The sequence below is a fragment of the Strigops habroptila genome, chromosome 2, assembly GCF_004027225.2.
Source record: "Strigops habroptila isolate Jane chromosome 2, bStrHab1.2.pri, whole genome shotgun sequence".
NCBI classification, from domain to species: Eukaryota; Metazoa; Chordata; class Aves; order Psittaciformes; family Psittacidae; genus Strigops; species Strigops habroptila.
The window spans coordinates 113,090,671-113,116,726 of record NC_044278.2 but is presented as its reverse complement, the minus strand read 5'-3'; the positions used below and the strand labels follow the sequence as shown (position 1 = coordinate 113,116,726).

General features: G+C 40.2%; 1 protein-coding gene across 8 annotated transcripts in view; it reads left to right on the top strand.

The window, feature by feature from the left end:
- The window catches only part of FAT3 (FAT atypical cadherin 3), a 409,819-nt gene that overhangs the window by 254,857 nt on the left and 128,906 nt on the right, over positions 1-26,056 (top strand). For all 8 annotated transcript variants that reach the window (XM_030476635.1, XM_030476640.1, XM_030476638.1 and 5 more), the window contains exon 4: positions 18,820-18,881. In XM_030476635.1, coding sequence (XP_030332495.1) covers positions 18,820-18,881 — 62 coding nt within the window. The remainder of the gene's footprint in view (positions 1-18,819; positions 18,882-26,056) is intronic.

Here is a 26,056-nt window from a genome sequence, read left to right as displayed (position 1 = left end):
TCCTATGCTAAGAAGCATGATGAGATTTGACAAAATGGGTGTGGGTGACTCATCATTTACTCCTTTTCCAGGTAGCTAGTGAACTGATGTGACAAGGAAAGTTTGGCTGACCCAAGTCCAGTATACTGTTCACTGTCTTCCTTCTCAGAAGTGTTTTGGGAAGAGGAATTATCATTTGTCTCTTAGGGGTGCAGCATCTACCCAAACTTTGCTCATTTCAGTAAAACAGGTCTTCAATATCAGGATGGCCGTGTGTGAAACAGTTCTCTTAAGTGCCACTTTAAACAATGGTGATGGCTAAAATGCCACTTTCAACTCAAACGCTGACCATTTGTATAAGCAAGAAATAGAAGTTCCAGAAATACATTTCTCAGTTGTTGCTGGAAGTGACACAGATTTTGTCCAGTTTCCTAAGTCCTGTCAGTAAATGAATCTTACATTCGGTCATTTGAAGAGGATAGAAAATATATGGTCATATTTTATTTCCATTTAATATAGCACATATCCTTTGGAAAGATGCCATCCCGTGCTACGTGCCCTGCACTCTGTATGCATGCACAGATGCAGGCACTGGGCAGTGAGGTACAGTAACCAAACTCCTAAGCTACAGTTGTTGTGGGAGAGGAAACGTTGGCTATTGATTTCATTGGCACAGAGAGGAGGTCAGTTGCTAACTGTTTCAACTTACTTGTAAATTGTTTTATTATTCTGTTGCCTTTGTAATACTCAAACAATCATCGTTGCTGCGGATTGATGGTATTCCAGTATGCTGGCTTTACAACAGAAACAGGAGAAGCAGAGGGAAGGATATGCTGAGAAGTTTGTAAGAGGAAAGTAACTTGGAGTTGTTCTTCCTCAAGTATTTACTGCCTTTCACAGATTTTTTTATGGGCTCCAGGAGAGATTTGAATGAGGTGTTAGGTTGAAAACTGAACTGAGAGGCTGTTCCTTATGTAGGGGAAGATGGTATAAAGGAATGAACTGTTTGACAGCTGGACTTTGACTTGTGATGGGTATTTTTTACAGGAGAGTGCGAATCCCCCCCTGCTTTGCCGGCTGCTCAGAATACAGGGCCAGGCATGCAGGGGGTCGCTGCTCACTTCTCTGTCCCCGTGCTGGGAGCAGTTGGATGGGAACCATGCAGACGGCTTCTCCTCCTGCCTCCAGACTCTCCAAGGAGCCAGGGCAGTAGGAGCCATGCCAGGCTGTGTTACTGTCCCAGGTCTGTGGTGGGTGACTGCCTTTGGGTGCAATATTGAAGCATGGGGGTAACTGGTGCTCAGGGGTATGTGCCTAAGCCATGGTTCCTCCTGGAGCTCCTCTCCTTGGGGTGCAGGTTGTGTTCAACTCCTTACTCAGGGCTTGGCTTACAGGCACTATCCAGCCTATAAAAAGCAATTAAAACATAGCGAGTAATCCCCCCTGGCAACCCTTGTAGGCTTGCAGAAAGAACTCTGCAAGTAAATTACTGCTCTTAAAAACATCAGCTTGTATCCACCTCATCAGTCCATTCCTGAGCTCAGCACGGGGAAAGGAAAAAAAATAGCATTCAATCAAAGACGAGAGTTTTGTGTTGTGTTGTTTTTGTTGGAGGTTTTTTCCACTCTAAAAGTTCAGTTATTTTTACCTAACAAACAACATTATTACCCCTATAACTCTCGGTGTTGGCACTGGGGCTCTGCGTCGCCGGTGTCTGACAGCTTGCTAATAATGCAGCGTGGTAGGAGCAGGTCCTGTGCCAGCAGCGATTACTGTGAGCAGGCGGCAGCGCGATGACAGCCTTGAGAAGCAGCAAGCACAGTCTGAGAGGTGACATCGGAGGGAATTTCCCAATTATTTCTGCTTCGTTATGCTTAGGGTGATGGGAAGGTCACACAGCACTCGCGCTCCTGCCCGAAAGGTGCAGGTCACCTTTTTCAGGCTTCTCAAAATAGTCCCTTTATAATTAGGGGATGTGATTTAATTTTATTGTAATTTTGAAAGATAATAAACTATTGACAGCTGAGGTTGCAGGCTGAATTTAGCCATAATCACAACCACAGATGCTTGTGTTTTCACACAAGTAACTGTACTCATTAAGTCTTCCTGTATAAACAGCTAAACCTTGGGACTAAATTGCCAAAAGAAACCAAGACTTCTGAATACCAGTGTGCTGCTGCCCAGAGACCTATTGAATATATCTGAATAAGCGTAGAGAGAGAGGGGACAAGAGCAAGGAGCAGGGAGGACAGCTTTTTTGTGGTGATGCTGGCCATGAAGGATGGGATTAATCTTACTTAAAGTCACTGTTTCAGAGTTAGGTATCTGTGCTAAGCCAGACATGCAGACTCATCTGTAGGTAGTGGGGAGAGTGATGGTCCAGACTACTGAGCAGCCCCTCCTGTGCCTCTTACAGAAGAAACCTGGAATGCAGGCTTAGACAGGGCACCCAGACTTGCTTAGCCTAAGCTAGACAAGATTACTTTCATCCTATGTGGTGTCTGGCATCATATCACTTGAAATACTAATCCTATTCCTGTGACAGCATGGGGCTGCCACGTTGTAGCTCTCAATTTTACCTCAAAAGATGTTTTTTACTTTCCCTGTTAGAAGATGTTTTAATATAGAGCTATCAAACAGCTTAGTTTAAGGCTGTGTATTCCGATGGTATCATTCCTGTGGAAGGGACAGTGTGCAGCAAGAACAGAGACACAGTGTCCTATGGCTGATGCATCTTGTAGACCCCTGCCTGAAACCAAGTCTTTGTCTTCTCCCTTGGGGTAGCAGGTCAGGGAAAAAGTGAGCAGTTCCCGCTCAGGAGCTGGTGTTGCTGTTGGCTATGTATTGAGAAGGGCAGGAAAACAGATATATCTGCTTTCAGCCCTGGGCACCCACTCATTCAAGGGCTAGCTGGGGCCTAACTCAGCTCCTTTGTCCTTGCAGGTTGGGCATATGGCACAGTTAGGGGATGACAGTACTATGGAAACCATTTATGTATCAACCAAGAAACCCTTTCTACAGTGAGGATTTTCAGTTGGTGGCATTCCAAAGTTATGTATCACTGTATAAAGCACACGACAGACTGAGTATTTTTCATCCTTGGGTGACTTCTTTGGTCTTTTGTGAACAGGAGTCCCACCCAGTGCCTTTTGTACAGCTCCCAGTCCTCTGGGCTGGGCAACCCACTCAAACAGCTTCCTCTGAGCAGCAGGTTTTGTCCTGTTGGGATTCTGGGATACATGGGCTACAGGAACTTGGGTTACATCAAGGTGTGAAGAGAAACTGTTAGACAGCACAGTGGGATCCTCAAATCTAAACTCCTAATTTTAGAGAAAAAATGTAGAAATTAAAAATATTGTAATGAAGAGATCTGGATTTTTTCCTTAAAAAAACCCCTACAAATGTTGGAAAGCTGAGATTCAATGAGAAAAGCTCTTCATTTGATGCCCAGTTTTGTCAAGAACACTGGGAGGAAGGCTATCATTGGTGCTGAGCAGTGTAGGAAGTTATTAGCACAGCTTGATGTCAGGTAGGGTCTGGAAAACAGGCCATGTAAGATGAACATGAAATTAAGGTCACGGAGAGTAGGAACCTAAATTGTTCTTCAGCGATTTGTCCCCATCATCATATTGCAGGAACATGCAGGCAAAGTAACATTTTCTTCTCCCTCAAATTGGGAGAAAAGTGTTCCAGATGTGGGCATGGACTGCTAAATGAGAAGCCCTGGGATAGCTCAGGCATCCGCAGGACCTGCAGGAGAGCCACATCTCTCCAGTGAACGGCTGGGAGCCAGGGGAGGTTCCCAGAGCCCTAGGTGTGCATGTGTAGGCCACCAAGTTGAACACGTACTGATGAGCTCCCTACATCGCATGCAGACACTTAAAGTTAGGTGTCTTAATCTCAAGATGAGTCCCACCTGATGTTTCACATTTGAAGAATTACTGATATTTCAATTACAGATCTGCTTCTTTGAAAAGAAACTTGTATTTATGTTCCCCTCTTCATCCCTAACGAAAAAACGCAACAACTGAAAATGAAAATTTTGCATACTTCTGGAAATATTCAATATATGTGTCAGTTTTGTTAAGCATTTTCTATATTTATGCCCTTTGTTAGTCCTAATGTTGCATGACTATTTTGGAAAACAGAAGATAACTGGAAATGAGTTCTTTTGCCTACTTGATGTCTGTGCTGTTGCAGTATTTGTAGACAGTGCTTTGGTCTTTCATTGCTCATGCATACTATGCACAAGAAAGTCACTAACCTCCTCTGTGCCTCGGTTCCCTGCCTGTTCAAGGGCAGCATTCCTGCCTGTCTGCATTGGAAGCTCATTTTATTATTAAACCTCATGGGGTTTTTTTCTGGATCAGGAATTTCTGGACCACGGGAATGTAGTTTCCCATGAGATTGTTCTAAGTGTTATTTGGGGAAAACAGATAAAGAGACCACAAATACAAAGCTAAGCAAAATGTGAATCCATTATTGCACTGATGGGTTCAGCAGCCTCTTGGCAAATCCAGTCTCAGCAGAAAGCACAATCTGGTTTTCTGTGGTTTGGAGTTAAGTTTAACCCGTGGAGGGTGCTTATGGGAGAGAGGAGTGGTTTTCTGGGGTTGTTTGTTCTCCCTTTGTCAAGTTACATACTGTTCGTAGCGCAGTTTCTCCCAGGAAAAGTTGACAAATACCCAGTCCAAAGTAATCTTGATGTATATCCAAACCTCTCTCCAAGCGAGGCCAAGCACTTTGGCAGGTCCCTTTTGCATTGAGGTGCTCGAGAGCTGACAGCCGAGGCCCTGCTGAATGGGCCAGCGCAGGGCCAGCACTGATTAATGATGCAAACACAGCCCCGAGAAGCGATGCTTGAGCAAACAGGGGTGATGTCAGCCCTAGCAACAGATGGCAAAGCCCCTTCTCCCGTGCTCCATGGGCCGCTCGAGCGCTGGGAGCTGGTGAATGCAGAACAATAAAGGTAGCACAGGGTTAACCGGCACTTTTATCAGCGTTTTTGTGCTGGCTTAGCTCTTTCACAGCAAAATGTCAGTGGCTGAATTGATTATTTTTTTTGTTTTGCTGAAAAGTGGCCACAAGCAACTTCTAGCTCTTGGGGCCTCCTGCTAAAAGGGGCATAATAAACATCCTTCCTGGAAATGTGGCAAAAGCAGTTGAAGGTGGAGCTGTTTTATAGAGGTTTCTGATGCTGTTGCAAATTGTTATGGGTCAGTTGCTATTTCTAACATAAACCTCAGCTGCTCAGGGTGGCTGGAAATGTCTGTGTTAATTACCATTAGGCTGAGGTCTTGTCTGTAGACACAAGTTGTATTGCTTTAACTACACTAGTATCATTAAAGCAGTACAAATACCCTGAAGTGAATGCAGTTGCAGCAGTATAAATGAGCGTGTTTATCTCATAATCTATGCGAGTATAAAGCACCTTTATACCCATATAATTGCACTCACTGGAGGCTGTGCCAGTGTAAATGTTTTGGTACAAAAATCAATAACTGGCAGAGTTGGAGGCAGGAGGCTGACCGGGGTTCGGCAGGCGGGAAGTGAAGCACTGCAGCCGCTTCCAGAATGTATACTCAGCTATTTTTGGTTTTAATCTATCATTCTTGTCTTGACCTAGAAATAAAAATTGAGTAGAAAGTTGAATTTCTCTCAGCGGCAGAAATAGGGGTCACGGGTGCTGTCTCCCTCCTTGAACTCCAATGGCCAGAGGATGAAGAAATCATCTGAGCAATGGGACAGAACAGGTCCCTCCGTGCACAGAGACACAAGAAGGAGCTAGCAGAGGATCCTGGAGAATTATCAGTGATAGGAAAGAGAATAGCCTCAAATAAGGAATTCAAAACTGCTTCACAGTTTCTCCAATGTATTCCATATAGCCATACTGACAGCCCCAAATCTAGGAGGGCCTGAAGTGAGAAATAACCCCATTCTGACCCCCTCATCTGCTTGCTGCATTTTATATCTTAGGACGCAGAGGGTGGGACTCCCCTTATCAAACTGTAGTTACCTGCGCCTGAGCTGGTTTTGTAAAGTGACTGGAGAGAGATAGACACCCCTAAACTGCATTTTCATAGAATCATAGGCTGATTCTATGATTTTATCTCCCCTTATCTTTGATATCTAAAATAAAATATATAGATCACGCTTAAGAAGTGCCTGTGTCTCTCCTTTGACAAGGGTGTTTGTCAGCCAGATAGAATGCAGGTGAGTGCAGTGACTCTTGCATACAATGGTTAACCAGCAGCTTATTCTGGTCCATGGTACCTGTGCTAAACCTTGGCTTTGAGAGGGGTTTTGGTGGTGTGGCTGGGGGAATCCTTACTGAGTCTTGGAGAAACCCACATACTAAAAATGCATTTAATCTTACTTCTTTGTCTTCCTTCCTTTAACTGACAAAGCAAAATTATTTTGGGGCATAGGGGTCTTAGTGAACATTTAATGAAGTGTTGCTCATTTCACTTTTTAATGGACTGTTGTTCATTATTTTGTTACTTTGTGGCTGCTTTGATTCATTTCTGCCTGCTCGTACAAGCATCGCCTCCGGAAGAGAAACTGCTGCTGCAGCTATCTGTTCATCCCTGGTTTTGCACCACCAGCAGCACTCTGTGCCATAGCTATCAGGACTGTACAGGTGCTCCAGCAGTGCACTCAGCTGTGTGTTGCTGTTAACAGATATTATAGCCCTTTTGAAAACTGTGTTTTGTGTTCATGTGATTAGATCTGTGCCTATCCTGGCTCAAATGGATCCCATCCCATCTGCCAGACAGGCTCCAGTCTCTGCTCCCAATTCCTGCATGTCTCCATGATACCCCAACACAGTGGCTCTGCACTCAGTGCAATGTGCTGGGGGTAGATTTGAGCTTTTCAGAAGCTGACAGTGATTTCCTCCATTTTAAAATGTTTTAAATACATAATCCATGTACCTTTTATCTTTGGGTTGTTTTAGTTTCACCAAGCACATTCCAGGTACATACAACAGGTATAAACTGATCTTTTTGGGTCCTACTGGACCAGTTTCTAGACCTAGAGCTGTGCTATTGCTGTAAAAACAGTACTGCTAGTAAAATGAATAATCTGGGTGAGTAAGAATGCTTAATTGACTCATCAAGGGTTATACAGCACAAACACCAGCATCGTCCCAGGGTCCTGCTGTGAAATGCACTCAGCCTCCTGCTACATGAAGCAAGTTTTAAGGAGGTACTGAGTCTTAGCCTTAAAACCCCAGAAACTTGTGTTTTTTCCTTGCACAGAGACTTTTGTTATGTATTTGTACTTTATTTTTTACCTATACTTACCCATTTTTTATCCTAAGAAGGAATCTCAAAATTGCTCCCATTCTTAAAACATAAAACCTGGGAGACTGAAGATAAGAGTTTTAAATGTGCTTCTGCTTTGGTTCGCACCATTTTTCAACATGTAGTTTCATAGGTAAGATTCCCCATCTGTAAAATGGGAGAAATCTATTTAACCCATGGAGGAGTTAACCTCATACCTCACACAGGCTTTTGGTGCTGAATTCATTGACATTTATGAAGTACAGTGTAACCTTTGTATGCTGGCTGTTGTTAAATAACATGGTGTTGAGGTTCTTAGATTTTCCTGGCTTTTATTTTTTTAGTATTATTTTAAGTGCCTGTTGAAAACTATAAAGCCACTGAAGAATTAAGTTTTATTTCCAATTTGATAAAACATATCAAAAACTATGGAAAACTTAAGTAACTTAGTGTTGTTTTCAGTCCTGTGTTTTAGGCAGTTTTATTCCCTTTAGTACTGAACAGAAAAAAATTGTAACTGATCTGTAAATCAACCCTTTGATACAATAAAACTGCCAGAAACCAAAACTGCTCTGGCTCAAATGATAGACACTTATTCTGGCTGACAACTTATACTTTTAATTGGAAGCTACAGCTTTTGAAATGAATTGGACAGGGTGAAATCATCACAGTCTTAGATGTAGACAATGACAGAAGCCAGTATGTTCAGTTCTCTTCGTGGAGGCTTGTAGCACACAGAGAAAGCTGCTGATCTGACTGGATTGCGATTGAAGATATTTGCCCTTCACTGAATAATGAGCTTGCAATCACATTTTGCTGGAATAGGTTCTTTGTACAAATGAAACTTAAATCAGAAGGAAGTTAAATCTCATTTCTTACTCTCTGATCAAAACCTTCATGCTTGAGCACCTTGTAGAGAGGAACATTAGGCTCACGTTTCTGTAATCTTATTTGTTATTCAAGATTTGCTCCTGATAGCTTAAACTGCCGAAAAGAAAACCCCACCCATACAGCCTTAAAAAATGGAAAGATGATTCATTTTCACCACTTTGCAAAGCCTTTCATTATGAAGGGAGAGCAAAGCAAGTAGAAAAGAACTGCATGCATCCAAAGTCACCAAATCTTTGCACTTGTTCCCAGGGCTCGGACAACAATGCCATTATGAAAATAGCTCTGAGGAGGAAGAGCATGCTGGGTAATGAGATGCAAATGAGCACACCAAGCATCCCACTCTGCTTCAGAGCCTTTATATCCAGTAGTGCAATAACAACCAGCTTTTGAGTCATGATAGGTTAGCACAGAATAGGTTTCACAATGGGTGTGTGTATTATCCTGATGGTTCTCCTCAGCTGTGGTCAGCCCGATAGTTAAACGTGGCATCCATTTTATTGAGAAGTCATCTAGATTAAAAGTAGCTGGAATAAGAGTATCACAGTTAAGTGTAAAAAATCTCAGTGTGAGACCATGTGAAGAGAGAAGGGCATTTTTATTTTATTTAACTTGCTCTGTAAATTGTTTTTACCTACTCATACTCTCATACCCTACACACCAAGGCATGTGTACCCAAGTGCTATGGTCTAAATGAACTCGTGTGGGGAACTGAAATTCTCACTGTGTCTCTTGGGTTCTTCTTGATTGACAAGGTTTGGACAGGTCTTTTAAAACATTTAGGAATGAACAGTTATCTTTGCATCACAGTCTTGCTTACTTCTGTCTATGTAAATCAATGATCACTTTCTTCATCTCCTCATCTTGGGTATCTTTAGAGCTATCATCTGTCTTTCCTTTAGGGTGATAGTATATGTGACGTGCTTTGACCTTGTTGCCCTCCTCCTGTTACCTGACCACAGGACTTCTGTTGACAAATCATCAATGCTGAGACCTTACCAGAGGCCACTGCACAGATGCAAACAGCGCATTCCCCAGAGTTCACCTGCTTGGCTGCTGTCGGTCATCTCCTCAGTTTATCAATATAGACTATTCTTTTAAACCTGTCGTTTCTTGTGGTGCTTTTATGCATGTAAATTTCCATTCCTATTTGATCCATATCCATCTTAGTGTTTCTGATAGGGATCTGTACAAGTGGAAGGCTAAGGAGATTTGATTTATTCAATTGAGAGGACTAAGAAAGGAATAGAGGAGTAGTTTCAATTGTTCCTTGGCCTCACAGTTTGGCCATACAGGTCTGAGAGGATCTCAGAGCCCCATTTGTGTGACCAGGAGAGAAGAACAGGTGAGGTCTGGATCAAGACACACACATCCATCTATCAGCTAGGTGAACATCATTATCTGGGACCTTCAGAGGATGAAAGAGCAGAATATGAGGACTTATGCACTAATCAAGAGTCAAAAGCAAAAGGTAGAAAATATAAAGGAGAAGTGATGGAGCAAAACAGCGAGGCTGTGCTTCAGGCAGGAGAAAGTAAAACTCAAGTGGTGGTTGTCCCTTCAGCTGCAGTACTTCCAGCAGCAGCTTGTCACAGACTCCGGATACATCCTGTGTTCCAAAAGCAGTCCATGCAGTAGCATCACTCCATCCTCATTTATTAGGTGATAGCTTGCCCTTGCTCCTCTGCCATCGGCCCCATCAGTGGCAAAGGCTTTCTTAACATGCCCTGCTTTCAGTCTCCTCGTCTGCTGGGATTGATGCACATTCACATCTTCCCCAGTCCACATTTCCTCATTCCTCCGTCCCCTCTGTGCTCTCATCCCAGTCCCTTCAGGTTCTCCTCCAGTCACTCTGGCAGCTATAAATCAATCAATGTCATTTAAAAGCAGCCAACAGGTAAGGTACTCAGGATGCTGCTGAGACCCCTGACTGAGCATGGGGTCTGCTTGCCATTCCTCTGCTCCCTCTGCCTGTGCATGTGGAAAGTGCTCAGCATGAGGATCCCATCTTTTACTTGGTGTCAAAACAAGAGCAAGCTTTTTGCAAATAACTGATTCTGCTCCGTTACTGGTATCCAAGCCCCACTTGTGCCTCTCTGCTCTAATAGCTGTTTGGCAAGGCTGAGGTACTGGACTAGCTTTGCAGAGAAAACCAGCTACAGCTCATGTTCTAGTTTTACTGTGCATTTTTGCTATTTGTTACGTGCTGAGCCACTGAAGGGGGGGGGGAGGGTGTTGGAGCGAATTCTGTGTTTTACCCATTGATAACAATTTATAAATCCCTGTATAGAGAAGTGAAAAAAGGAAAGAAAAAAACCCTGGAAAGCAAAGGAATTCATTCCAGCCTTTAAGGAACTTATTTTCTTTACTTACTTAATAAATTTTGGACAATGCTTAGTGCTGTTATGGCTGAGCTTTATGAGATTGTTAGTTAATAACAATATCTTACTCCTACACAAGTAATTTTTTCCTTTATAGATCACAAGGCACTTTACAAAGAATGGTATCAACTACCTCAGTTTTATAGGAGGGAAAACAGAAACATGCAGATAGAAAATGTCTCATTTAAGGTTACAGGCCACGATAGAGGGTGAGCTGAAAACCAAGCAGAGGTGTCTCAATGCGATTTCTTAGGCAGGAGACCACCTTGGGAAGGGCAGCGCATCTTGACAGTGCTGAGGTCTATTGTGAGATGTGTGTCAAGAAACAAGGCCATATATCTTTTCTGTGAGGCTTCTTCCCACAGCCATGTGTTCTGCCTCTGGATCAGGAAGGTCACCTCACCAATGAATCATTCTTTTTATTAGAGATGAAGATGAGATTGAGTAGACCTGGGGAATCTGTGGTTAGCACAAGGAGCCGCTCTCCCAGCGCTGTGGCTTTGCTGAGCTGGAGACAATTGCTGGTAATGAGGTATCAACGCCTTTCTTTTGAGTGCAGTTGGGAGAAAAGCCGGCGTTGTTCTTCTATTGTCAAGAGCAGCCCTTGGGTTGAGGGTGTGTGTGTGGAAAAATGCAAAATCACTTCTCTTTAAAAAGTAATGAGAGTGCTTAGATTAGGAGGAATAACTGACAGCTGTGCCCTGTGCATGCACCACACCTCCTCCACAACTGAGAAAGGAAAATACCAGGACTTCATCATGCTGTGACCTATGCATATGTTACACAAAAGCATACATTGGAGAGGTTTTTATTATTATTTTTCCCTTCCTTTGTCATAACATGTTGGAAAAGGAGATCGAACAGTATCATGATGTATTCAGGCCCACAGTGCAGAGTATTTGCATAGACCCTTTCTACTAAAAGTGGCAGCACCTACCCCCACCACGGATGCTATTATGTAAGTCCTCTTTCTTGCAAACAGTGAAATTAATTAGCATAAATTATAAGCAGAACGTAGTTAGGCTTGGTTGTCACTTTTGCAGAATTATGAGGCCTTTGTGCCCAGAAAAAATTAAAGAAAATTGTATAATGATTATGTGTGCTGGTTACTAAGCTAGCCACTAGTTACATGTATTTATAGCTATTGCTGCCAGTAGTAATTATATGCTAATTATAACCCAAATACAATTCTGTAATTTCTCCTGAAAATGAAGGTGACGCAGGGGATGTTAAAATCTGTGCTGAGGCATCATATTAGCAGTTAGGTTTTGAGGCGGTGCTGCACAAGAAAACAAAAGGAGATATGAATGCTATTTCTATTCTTACATATTCATTTGAGCCTAGATAAAGGAGTTGAACTTGAAAACCTTCTTATCCCAAAAACTGTGAACTTGCATGTGAAAAGTTTTAGGAGAGCCAAGCCCCTGCATGACAGTCCCTCAGGGGCATTTGCTCAATTGTTTCAGAGCATCACAGCCCTAAGAGATGACTCAGGCTACAGTGACACCACAGAGAAGTTGGCTAGAGGAGCCGGTGCAGCTTGGGCACTTGGGCTTTATTAGTCTTTTCATTTAATAACTGCAGATGTGGATTGCAGACTCTGTGTTTGATGGTGGTTTTACCACCCTATCCCTGAGAGATCATTTTTGAGGGTAGGCAGTTTTATGGTCCAAAGCGACCACAGTCAGGTTTGTAGACTTCATCCTGCTGTCCACAGCTGTTTCGGATTTGTCTTCCTTCTGACCAAACCATCACTCCTCTAGTGAGTAAGTATAACTAGGATAATCTCTACTGCAGAAATGTGAAAGAACTGGCACATTAAACTAAACTCCTAGCCAGTAATTATTAAGGGATATTATTAAATCTGGGATTTGAACCATACGACTGGGAGATAACAAGCAGACAGGGTGAAGAAATAAGCCTTGCAGTCACAGAACTATTTATCTGACCTCTGTCATCTGCAAGGCTTTCACACATATCGTGAAGAAGGACAGTCTAATTAAAAACATGGAAATAAATAGAAAATGGCATAAAATTGCTCATGGGTTTACCAGAAGTAAATCATATCAGCCTATCTTGATGTCACTGATAAGATAAACGATGTTCTAAAAAATGCTGTGTGTGTCATCTACTTGGACTTCAGAAATGCATTGGATACGGTTGCACTGCAGAATTTATGAGGTATGAGGACATGGAGATTAATAGTCAAATTGATATGTGCATATGGGTTTGGCTAAAGAGGAAATAAAAATGATGAGTCTTGAAAGAGGAATTTGCATGCTGAAGGGCACACATTAGCAGATTATTTCAGTTATTGGCTAGACAAATGATTTTGTTTGGTGGTTTCTTCAATGATGCTGGCTTCGAAAGTGGGAGTTTGCTCTGATCCAGAGTTAGCAAGCATCATCCAAACAGGAGAGGTCGAGGGGAGGAAAAAAGAGGATCCCTGGAAGTTTGAAGAGTAGAAATTCATTAGCAGAGTAGACAAAATGGTACATTTGAGGACTAATAACAAGGTTGCCAGTGTCTGCTAGATGTGCATTCACTCAAGGCAGTAGTTAGGCTGCTTTAGCGGGGCTGTGTAGATGTTATCTGGAGTGCACTGTTCAGCCTACATCCGTCAGGCTTCGGAGTGATGAGGGCAAGAGGAAGCCAATGGAGTTTGGCCTGTTTAGTTGACCAAAATGAAGGTTCAAATTGCTCATAAATGCAGTCTGTCTGGCTTTCAGCTGTGTAACCATGTTCCCAAACAGCCTTTCAGGAGGAATATGGGGAACAGAAAAGCTGGCTCCTTTTAAGATGGAGAGGAATATTTAGGAGAGTGGTGGCTTTGCCTACAGTTGCTGAGGACTGTGCTGGCTGAGTTTTGAAGGGACGAAAGGGAGTCCCTCCGAGTCCCCTGTTCCACTGAACAGACTGGCACACCATATTGTCATTTTAAACAGATTCTAGGAACAAAAAAAGCCAGGATCTGCCTTTAAAGGAAAGCATAACCCAAATTCTTCATCAAAGCGAATGTTTGCTGTGCATTTTGTGCAGAGTTTTGATATTTTCAGCAATAAGCTGAGGGAACTCTTAACAAGAGACAGAAGGGACAACCAAAGAGGAAGAAAAAAGGTTTGCTTCAGCTTCTCCTTTGTTGGTTTTTTTTTTTTCAGACATAACCACCCATTAGAAAACATAACTGTTTTTAAAAGCAATCAATTTTTATACCTACCTTGTTTCAAAGAGGTCGTTTCACTTTCATTGTCACCTCAGGAAAAACAATAAAGCAGCAGTCCTCCACGTAATTGCACAGGCTTGCCTGGTGGGTTCTCCTTCTTGTTCAATGAAATATCATTCATTTAGATCAGAATACAGTCTTTCTAAATTAGAGGTTTACATGTGTAATTATATAAAATGATATGTTTGTTTACATCTTCAAGTAAAACGTACATCGTTTTCTATCATTTATCTTTGAAATTCAATTTTATTTTGTCGATCCCTAATTTATTGCGGGAGATGAATGTGCTGTTAGAGTGTTTACAACGCCTCTCACTGCCTGTGGGCAATAAAATTACCCTGGTTATAGCAATTCATTTCAACATTTCTGTGGTTAGGAATACACGATAGTTTTACTTGCCTGAATATATGGTGGAAATCCTAATACTGTTTATTGTGGCTGCCCTTTTTTTTCTTTGTAAAATCCTAAATTTACTTTCAAAGAGGAGTGGGACAGTTGACAGCTGATGGCTGTATTTGTCAGTAGATATGTACTCTTTTCTGTGTTCAGTATATAAATGGAAGTGCTGTGTGTACACACCATTGTTTATGCTGATAATAAATATTTGAGATTTCTAGTAAACTCATCAGTAAACCCATACATTCCCATACGGATTTCTGCAAACTGAGCCTTGGGGCTCTGATGAACAAGCAGTGTGTATAACCAGCCACTGAATTTATGGAACATTTTTGGAAAAGCAGTGTTTGTTTTACTTATTCCTTTTGTCTGTTTAACTTGTTGGGTTTAAAGGCCTGTATTTTCAGCAAACAGTCCCAAGGCATTTTTCTCCCTAAGCAGATCTTTCAAGGGTAACTCTACAGAATGATTCCTTTGATAGCTTCATGTGGTTTTCTTTCCGTATCCCTGTTCCTTAAAGTATCCTTGAGAAAGGCAGATTGGGAAGCACATCCGCTTTGGGTTATGACAAGATAGCATCAGTGTTGCAGGATGTTCAGAGCATCTCATGGGGCACAAAAACTCTGCACAGGAATCTCTTGAATTTTACATTCTTTTTCCATCTCAAAATTGTTTTCTTTGAAGATGACGATAAATATCTTAATGAGGAGAAAGTTTCCCTCAGCAACTAGGGACTAGAAAGCTTTGAGACGAGACCTCGGTTACTCCATCCAGACCATGTCTGAATGAGAATGATGTATAAGCCCTGGCATATATTGCCCTGTGCTGCTTGGATGTTCAGGGTGAAGACCCTAACTCCCCTGCGAGTGGAGAGGGTATAGAACATGTATTGCTATGACCTGCAGCCAGGCAATACATTCTTCTAGCCCATCGTACGCTTGTAATTTTTTAACGAAATGGGGTTTATGGATATGTATAACATGAAAAAAAACCCTATAATTTAATTGAATCCTGTTAGTCTTTTGCCAAGGAAAGGAGAGGACATTGCTTTCCTACTCACCTTCCTATCTCTGTGAAGACACTCAACCTTCAGCTTAAAACAGAGAAGTGTATTTGGCTTCTTTTGCTTTAGCCTTCTCGTTACCTGTCATATACTCTTTTCACATTTCATCTAAACAAAGTTTGGAAATGAAGAATTAATAAAAGAGTTCTTTAAAATTTAATTTTTAAGAATTTATTCTTTATACCATAAAATTTGCAACACTCCAAGAGACAGCAGTAAAATATGCTGTCTCTCCATACCAGATTCTGTTATCTTTTAAGCAGTACGTCAGGAAACAGCTCAGGTAAGGTTATCCATCCACAGGTTGAATGAAAATAATTTAATTTCGTAAGGAGAAGGCTATTGAACTCTCCTTGGCTTCATAGCCATATTAGGGAAATTGAATCTATGTTAGAAAATAGCCTGTGGCAAACTGATTTTTGGTCCCTAAGTACCATAATATTGAAAAATATGTGGATTTCTTCTAAGCCAAAGGTCAGTTTAGTTCGCTGTCTTGCCTACAGCCATGGGCTGTTCTGGATGCATAGAGAATAACCATCAGAAGCAGCAAACCCACAGCAACATTTCCCTCTGTGTGCTACTGTTCAACCTATCCAGTGCTTAGAGATTTTCTCAGCCATAGCCTTTGCATTTAACAGCCATTGGTGAATTTTTCTTCTGCGGCTCTTGGAGTCCATGAATTAATTTGTTTCTAACACAAATATTTAATATAATGTATATATATTGAAAGAAGGATATCAGTAAACCTCAGCGCTAAATATACCTCTGTAAATATGTGTATTTGGGGATAATTTTTAATATTCAACTTATTTGGTATATGTAAAAGGTCACACACAGACATACACATACTCAAATATTAGACTGTATATACAGTATATATGTAGGTATTTGTATAGCTTGGTCTATCGACTTAAGCACACACAGACACTGAGATTTTATTTGCATGAGAACCCTTCTGTGAAACAAAAGCTAACTAAAGGCCAAGCATGGATTATTCAGTTGGAAAATCCTAATTGGCAATTGGCTGCTCTAATTAAAGCACTGAAGGCAAGAGTTAGCAGGCAGGTTTGCATTTGTCCACGTGCTGTCACCCTTTCTGACTGCAAGAACAGAGGTAGCGGATGCTTTGAGTTTTCCAGAACAGAAAGTATTAAGAAAACAAATACATGCTTAACTTCCCAGCATATAAATTAAGGTTTATGTGCATACTGTACTCTGGATGACTAGTGATAATTTATGGAAATTCTAAAGCAGTGTTTTCCGATAGTAGATGACAATCTGGGCTAGTGTAGTTTTGGCATTATTTCACGCCATCTTTGGTTATCACCCACACTTTCATCAGCATCAAATTCACCTAAGATTTGAAAAGTCACTATTTGCTTTTATTTCTCTGCACTTTTTCTGCAATTCTCAAGATTCTCACCTTGCTTGCATGTTATCCTATATTTCTTGTCAAGCTAGTAATAAAAATAGTCAGAAACATTAGTATCTCTGTTAGCTTTAGGCCATCCTATTAAATATATTTATATTTCCGGTAGTGTACAAAACAAACTCTGATAAAAGATTGGCAAAAATGTCAGAATCCAAATTGAATTTTAGAGCTCTGGTGAGATTACATGGCAGTATCACAACCTCCTTGGGAAGGAATAGTTTGGATATGCAAATGGAAATACAGTTACTGAACTTTTTAAAATGAAAGATGTTGGCCTCAAATTATATTTGAATATAAATTTGTTTGCTTGTTTGTTTGTTAAATAAATTAATAATTTTCTGTGGTTTTTTTCACATATTCTTGACTAAAAATAAAAATGCAAAGATTACATTCATTTGAGGGAGTTTCCTAGCTAGCATAAATTTACAGAGCTTCTTTGATTACAGTGGAATTGCATTAAATTGAGGCTATTACCTGGATGTCTTCAGAGAGTGATGTATACTTTTGGGTATTCCTCAGATACAGACATTTAGCATAGCCACAAGTTTAAGCATCCAAGCAGAGCTACTGTTCAAAAAAAAAAACAAACCCAACAATATATACAAAAGACTCAGCTTGATACAGAACATTATTCCACTTCTAGATAACAAAGCCTATCTGAGGTGATGCAATAAAACCAACAAACTGCTGCTCTCTTTTTCAGGTTTGCTGGCTTTCTTATTAATGAAGATGCAGTTTTCTACCCAAAAGAATTATTTTAAAGTTAGTTGTACTGTTGAATTCATAAGTATTTCTGATTTTATGTCATCTTCAATCATGAAGGATGATCCACGTGCCTGGCATTAATTCTAAGACATCAGACCTATGATCAAGTTACCATTTGCTAATAAGTTATGTTTCTTCATTTGCACTCTAATAACTGCATACTTCACTCATTGCAAATGTGAAGTAACTCAGGTGGGGTTTGGTCTCTTTCACTGAACTTTTCCTTTTTTTCACTTTGCATCTCGATGCACTAAAAGCATTATCCCAAGCATCAGTGCTAAGTGTTCTTCAAATGTCTTGATCACACGTCTCAGCCTTAATAACTGGTGATTTGTTTCCAAGATGAGGCATCAGCTGAAGATTGATAGGCTGATGTATTGGTTAAAATGTCAGTATTTCCTAGTGTTGGTCCTGTTCTTACTCCTGTGTCACTATAGATGCACCCAAGCTGTAGGGCAGGTCTGCCTTGTTGCCCACCCCACATCTCTGGTTCTCCCATCCAGATTATAAGGTAATGGGGTGAAGGACATTGCCATTTCTTCTCTATCCACATGTTGAGTTTCCTTTTAGGGGGGAATGCACATGATGCATTTTCCTATCCAAAGAAAAGTTTTGTATTAGGGAAAACTCAAATGTGCCCTTTAAATCTCTAGTGAGAACAAAATAAAAAATTAAGCTATGTTCATTGAAGATATGCATTGCTTTCCTGGAGGGAACTTTGTAAGTGTTTCATTTTCTTTCCTTGGTACAAATCTCACAAGACTTTAATCATTTGTGAAAGTACATTACTTAAAAAAGAAAAAAAAGATATCTTGATCATCCTTATGTAAAAGGGTACTTTATTTTAAAGGCTTAATTTGAGCATGGAACAAATTGATGAAATTGTCGTACAAAACCTTTAATGCGTTAGAATGATTACATTTGGAAATCATTATGTATACAAGTAGTTATTACAGAAATAACCTCCTTTGTCAAGTATTCTTGGCATGGAAGTAATTAGCATCTTATCCCATTAATTGTTTGAGAACTCTGAAATCTTTAATGAGTTTTTTTTTTATGGAAGGGTTTCAGTCAAATGCAAATGACTCATTGAAGCACTTAATCACAGACAAATAGTGATTCTTTAGTAAGTTTTTAAATGTAGCATGTTAACTGTAGGTACAGCACTAACTGCTTTTCAGTTACTTTTCTCACAGCATTTTTCTTTAAAGATCCATTGTTAGTCAGAAGTTCATAATAGCTGGACTGAGAAACAAAATGCTTGACAGACGTCAAGAAATCTGTGTCTGATACAGCTTCAAATAGATTTTTTTCCCTTTGAGTGTTTGAAAAATGAATTTACTTCTGGTCAATAGAGACATATATTTTTCAATGGATATTGACAATCAAACATCATCCTTTTTTCACAGGTCTGATTACAACAACGTCAAGAAAATTGGATCGGGAACAGCAAGCAGAGCATTTTTTGGAGGTAAGATTAAGTGGAAAATATATGTTAAAAGGTTAACTGATTTTTGTAGTTTAAAATCACTCATTCCTGTTCCAGAAGAGTGTTATTCTCCATTCTCTTAATGTATGATGGGCTTGCACAAAGCTGGGAATTGCCTGGTTATGCAGAAGAAGTAATACATTTTGCAATTCTCAAGCACAGGAAAAAATTGAACAAATATGCACAACTCTTGTTTTCCACCTCTCATCTGCTTCAGTTAAATCTTTTATTGTAGCCCTTAAATTTTATTTGTGGCAAAAGTTTAGAATATCCAGAGCAATTTTTTAATTCTTTTTTTTTATTGGTGGAATCACCACAACCCTGCCAAGATTTTTCAGTCTCTTAGGTTAAACATGTTTACCTGAAGTTTTCTATCTCAGATCTAACATACAAGCTATTCTGCATGAAAGCAAACTTTGACCTTGCTCACATTCACTGCATCATCAGAATTAATAAAGAATTTCTCATCTTTCACTTACTGGGACTATCAACGACAATTTGCAAGTTAAAAATTGCCCTCTAAAAAGAGTGCCTAAACCATTCCCTTGGCCGTTAGATGAATGTTTCTATAAGAAGCTCGCATATGTTGGATGTGAAGTGATATACTTGTAAACTACTGGGTTTACCACATGTGTTTTCATCCTCATTGCTGTACACCATGCTGTGGGGTTTTTTTTCCCTTTGGGTAGAAGATCCTTGACTATGTTCTCTTGTCTATTTGTGAAATAAGGAATTCTTGATTCGTGTTAGTACAAGTAAAAAAGAACCATATTGTTCCACATAATCATTCCTACTATGTATTTTAGGAAATTCTCTTCAAATCCATACTAGTAAAAAGACATCTGGGCAAAATAATTCCCAATGTAATCACTATCTGGCAGCAAAATGTAGTTAGATATACTTATACATTTTCCATGGCTATTTTTGTTTGTTAGAAATCCCAAATAGTTTTAGGTAGTGCAGAACACAAGAGAAGGGTTAATTTATTACTCTACAAGTTTGTTGGGCTTTTTTCTTGATAATTCACTGTAGATTCTTGCACATTCCAGGCCATAAATAAATGGAGGGAAGTAAAAGGATTTTCCCTTTTCTAGGATTTATTAAGTTGGAAAGTTAGTAAAGTAATCATGTGTTCCAAAAACTGCAAGCTTTACAGTTTATACTGTCAGGGAAGATCACAAACTGAATGAAATTGGCATTGATTTTTAAATATATCTATCCATGAGAATCTTAGGTCTGTAAGTCTCTTTTCCAGTTATGTGTTTGCCTCAAAGACCACGCCAAATCCAGGTTTGCCGGAGGATTCCCATACAGGTGGGGAAGTATCACTATTAATAGCAAAATAAAAACCAATCACTTATAGGAATTAGGCATTAGTCATCAATACAAGTTAATATATTCCTTCCCCTGAATTATATCTCATTTGAGAAAATAACCATCTGCAAGATTTTGAGGACTGAAGATGCACTAGAGGGAAGTTGGTGTCATAGGAGGCTCCAAGGCTTGTGAATGGGGAGTGAAGTGGAGGGCAGGCTATGGAGGAGAGAAACACCTGAGCGGGGTGTCCTGGGGAAGCGTGGAGAGGACCACACTGTTGTGAAAGAAACCTGGGAATGGTGTGTGGGAAAGGGAGTGGAACTGTGGTGGGGACATGGCCCCAACGACCAAATCAACTCTGAGGTTCTGATGAAGCATTTACCATCGCTGCCTCTTGGGAGGTGTGTTGCTGGGGACCAGAGCATATAAGCTGCTGGGGATCCAAAGCCAGGCTGGCCAAGCTGTGCTTGTTCTTGTGGCACACTCAGAAAACGTTTTCTAAAATGCCTGTCTCTTTCTGTGTGTAATTAACCCCCTGGAGAGGTCTTAATTGCCAAGACAACCATGGTCTCCCAGTAGTACAGTATTTCCCTTCCGGCTTCATTTCATACCCTTTTTCCAGTAGTCTATCTGGTATAAAAGAGAGCAAACTTGTCTCCCTTTGAAAAGCTCTGAGTAGTACTTGACCTACCAACCCTTGCTCCCCTTTGCCCAATGCGTGTTTGAGGCAATGACAGACCCTTCCTAGATACAACTTTTTAATTACTTTTAATAAGCCTGGCTTTTCCCTAACAGAATTTGACAGGGACATTACACCCATACCAGCCAGTACTTACTGAACAAATTCCCTTACTAACAGTATTTCCATCTCTTTCTCAGAAATTATTAGGAAAACAAGGTGAAATAGGGCAGCAGATGTTAGTCATTGTAGTTGTGTGTAGTGCCAATGCTCATCCAGACCTCCACCTGGTCTGGTGATGGCTTAGGGTGGCTCTTCTGGAGATATCTGTCCCTGTCCATATCGGAGAAAACATTAGTTACCAGAGAGGACTGGATATTGATATTTAAGGCTTCCATGCTTAGAAAAGGTGAATTTAAGTGATTCACCTTGTAAGTACACAAGTCTGTTGTAAAGTAAGTACTGAGCCCGGGTCAGCTGTGCATCTCTTCTCCTTCTTTCTCTATTTATCTTATTTGGATGTATGGAAGTTTGCCCACATGACTTTTTTGATGCTACCTGAGGCTACTGCCACAGGATTTACCAAAAAGTGTGTCCCAAAGTGAGTGCAGAAACATGTCAAGACCCTGAGTTAAAAGATGCATGAGGAAGGCACCCTTTTAAAATAATTGAGATTTTTTTGTTTGTTTTGGGATTGTTATTTGAGGAGGGTTTGGGGGGGGGTTTGGGGTTTTTTGGGGGGAGGAGAATTTAAAAAATTATTTCGGCTCCCAAATTTTTCATTGGTTGTGGCATTGTCAGTGCTGTTTTCTTTCAGCTCTCAAGTTGAGGACTTTATTTTTTTTTACGCATTTGTAATGTCTTGTAAGTGCTTGTTAGCAGGTAGAATTTTTCTGGTTAGGTTTAAATTAGATGATCTTGGATTTTGTACAGGATAGTCTCTTGCTTTAGTGGATTCTTACTAATGGAATGGTTCTGCCTGAAATGGGAGGAAAATGACCACTTGATTATGTTACTTTCTCACATAAAACAAACCAAAAGCATTTGTTTTATTTCACAGACTTTCTTAAAGATTCTGTAGTTGGAATGAAGAATTTTAATATGTCTGAAGCAAGTAATGTAATTCTGAGAGTTACTTGCTTGCTTGGCAAGTAAATGAAAATAGTGATGCATTTCCAAGTGAGGCGCGATTGCAGGTTTCAGTTGATGTGTGTTTATTCTCCTTCAATAGTTAGACACATGACCCTCTTTCCTTTTTTTACTTCCTTCTTCATCTGCATATGTGTTGTCTTCTAATAATTTTTATGTTAACACTTGGCTCTATCCGCAGTGGTATTATGCTAATTTACTTAAAGAAGCTGGAAGTGTAGAATATTAGTAGAGTTTAAGCTATGGAAATAACACATAAAATAGTCTGTCTGGTTTGGTCTGCCCACGTCTCCAAATCCTGGTCTGACAGCTTCACAAAAGCTACTGATTTTGCTATGTGACTTTATGCAACAGCTGCTGGAGTGATGGATATCCAATAATAAATGTAAAAAAATATTTCATGCGGGATCTGCATCCATGCATTGTGTCAGCTGATCATGAGATGTCCAGAATATGAATAATTCCTGGTCTGCTTTCCCATGTACATAAGTGGTTTGATGGGAGAGGATTGTTGAACCTGAGCTGCAGTTCATTGACCTGCACGTTCAGCCTGGAGGGTGGATCTGAGCACGTCCTTTCTCCCCCGAGAGGTTTCTGAACACACTGTTATGGATGCTGGGTTCCTTATGCCTCCAGCATGGAAAGCCTCTCCAAAACATACCCACTGCTGGGGAGTTCAGTTTGCTGGGAATTTCTGGGGCAAGACCTGTGTTTAGCAAAAGAATGACCCAAAAGACCTACAGGCTTCAGCGTGCAATTCTAGCAAGAGTCATTGGAACTTTATGATTGCAGGGATAAATTATCTGAGTGAGAGGTGAACTTTTCATCCTCTTGACAGTGGTATATAGCAAGTTGATGCTTCTAAAGTGCTGAGGCTATTTAGTCTCTCCACCTGACGTGGTGCAGGCTTTTAAGTTATTTAGCCAGTTTTGAAAATTGCATCTTTAGTATCTCTCTGTTCCTCTAAACCATGTTTAAATTTACCCCTGTGGATTTATTCAGAGATAATCTTTTAACATATGTCATGGTGGAAATCTTTTACATTCAAAGCTTTTCTAAAGAATAAAAATAGGTGTTAGTAAGCACGGTCAGAACTTTAAATCTCTTCAAGAGTGACAAAGCAACTGAAGACAATAGGTTTAAAAATATTGTTACAACAGCCTCAGCCTTTCAAGGTCCGAGTCATGTACCACAATTATCGAGGAGGAGAAGTGGGAGCAGAGTGTTGGCTTAGTGCAGCTAATTTTTAGCCAACTTAGTGTTATCAGAATAGTAGCAGTGCCTCTCAAGTGCCTGCAAATCAGTATATACAAGCCTCATCAATCTTCCTGCTGTGATGCTTGAGCGTAGCTCTGAGAAGGATGTCAGTAACAGTGCAAGGGGTTGTAATGAAGATAGATTGCTAAATTTGATGTGAGTGTCAAAATACATGGGCTGAATGAAGCATATTGGTTTCTATTTACTGTAAGTACACTAACAGGGTACAATAAACTGTGTTACATGGTGTGTATTTATATGCAGTAATTAGAGGGAAGCATAATAATCTGCTGTAATTGTAGCCTTCTAAAAAGAATTCAAATTTCCACTCATTTAATGGGAAATTGTAATTGCGAGGGGAGTTCTGCTGGAGGGACTATGATTTGGAATCTGGTCTGGAATATCACAGGGGAAGTTGCTGCTGGAAATTTATGGCCAGAGTTTGCAGAGAAGAGGGGGTTTTAAATCTCAAAAAGTAGAATTTTAAAATAGCACTGCCTCTCAGTTCTTCCCACAAACACCACACTGATGGTTCAGCGTTGGACTGGCGCTGTGTTCTCTGACATCCTCCTCTTTTCCTCCAGCATCTCCCACACAAGAACTTAACAGATTTAATCTTGTTTTGCTTTTGAGCCTATTTAGTGAAGCTGTAGCCTTTTGCTGGTGGGGATGCCTGAAGTCAGTGGTCCTTTGTAGAACCTGCAGTGTTTTCTGAAGGATATAGGCAGCCGTGTGGCAATATGCTCATGTATATTTTTACAGAAGTACAAAAGCTGAAGTTCATTGGGTTTATGTAGCTGAATAGTGCTCTACAGAACATTGATTGCTTAAATCCTGGATTACGAATCTGTGTAAGCATTTGTTTCATGGATCTTTAGCATTGCCCACATTTGGCAGAGAAAGCTGCATTTTTTCTCGGTGACATGCTGGTGATGGGGTAAAAATGAGGCAGTGTGTCTGATTGAACATTTTGTCTGAGGTTTAAATGGCTCCAAAGGCACATGCCTTTCCCTTTTAAACATTGAAGCCTATCAGATGATGCAAGGGAAATTAAAGAAATAGGTAAAAAGCCTTTTATTTCCTGTTTGAGCTTAAAAATTATTACTGTCTGTGCTTGCTGGAAATAGAAGGACTATTATTTATTATTTCGAGCACACTTGAAAGGATTTTTAGTCAAACAGTAGGTATGTAGAGGCAACTTTCTAAGAAGACAATGAAACCTGTATCATGATGTCAGCTTAGAATGGTGACACATTGACCTTGAATGTCAACTTCAAAGTTGGGGGGAAAAAAGAAAAGGAAAAAAGAAAAGAAAGGGGACAAAGTAAAGAGTTCTAAAAAAAATCAGAACCATGTTCATCCTGTACTACTTCTTCATGGGTTTATCAGCAAAGGGTGAAGCTGCCTGCGGGACAGTCGGTGTGGTGATGGATCTAGCAGAGACCCGAGTTCCCGGTGTAGAAGGGAGATGCTGAGTTTGCTCATCCCATGCTGCAGATTTCCATCCTGTGCCCTATGTTCTTCAGGAGTTGTTAATCTGCACCATCTTTCGAGAGATACATGGGCTGCATCAAGTTTGTATTTTCAGAAGTAGCCAACAACTTTCCAAAGGCAGGAGGTTAAAATCCTCTTTCAGGCACAGATTTGCATATGACATTGTGCACTGCTTCTCCTGTGTATTCAGGCAGAAAGTCTTACACAGCAATATATGGGAAGAGTCCTAGTGTGATTCATCTGTCTGCAGTGATAAGTGGTCTCCTCGATTAACTGTTGTATCTAACTAATGTGATCCAATAAGTTGAAGAATTATCAAATGCATCACTGAAAATATTACTAGTTCAGTCAGTTGTTAACTGAGTGGCCTCAGTGAAAGAGATGTGAGCAGGAATTTTAAACTGCAAAATAATTAAAGCAGGACATTTTAATGGATTATTCTCTTTTCTTTGATTACGGCAAATCTCAATAGCTCCCAGATGTCCCTTTAATTTAGGTAGGGACTTAAGAAGTAACACAAACAACAAAGCCCAAGCATTGGGAAAACTGAGTTTAATAACATTTTTCTTCATGCATGTGGAATTTTAATTTTGTTTTTTATTAAATGAGAAAAAGATCTTCATAAAATAATAATAATAGGGCAAAATGAGTTTGCATTAAAAAAAAAAGTTGTGTATTTAAATTCCTTAATGTTCCATTTTAAATTCAGGTAGCCAATGGGAAATGTACACACAACTCTGATGGCATAATTTATTCCAAAGGCAAAGAGCAGGAATGGGTCCATATATATCAAATAGTAGCAGTTGCTCTCAGCTCATTTCATATATTCAGTGAAATACCAATAGCCTTGAGAGACTGGAATGTCTATGGCATTTCCACAAAATTTGTAGACTTTAAGTCAAGCCTGAGGATGCTTTATTTTGCTTTTTGCCTTGTGCTTATGGCTGATTTCAGCCTTCATTTTTTTAGATACTATTCATCTAATTCTTTTAAATCTCTCAAGATTAGATTGTTTCTCTTAAAAATGTTTTGCACATGCTAACATCAGGATGATATCAAGGATAAACACACCAGTGACAGCTCAATTAGCCCATCACTTATATCCAAGTCATCCTGGCCTCTTTCAGAGAGTGCTTAAGACAGCCAGCTAATCTAGTACTGTATAGAAGTTCTTACATTGCAAGATTTTGGTCCAGCATTAAAAATCTCACACTTGTTTGGTGAATCCATTCTATTGATTCAGGATACCAATAGCAATGGA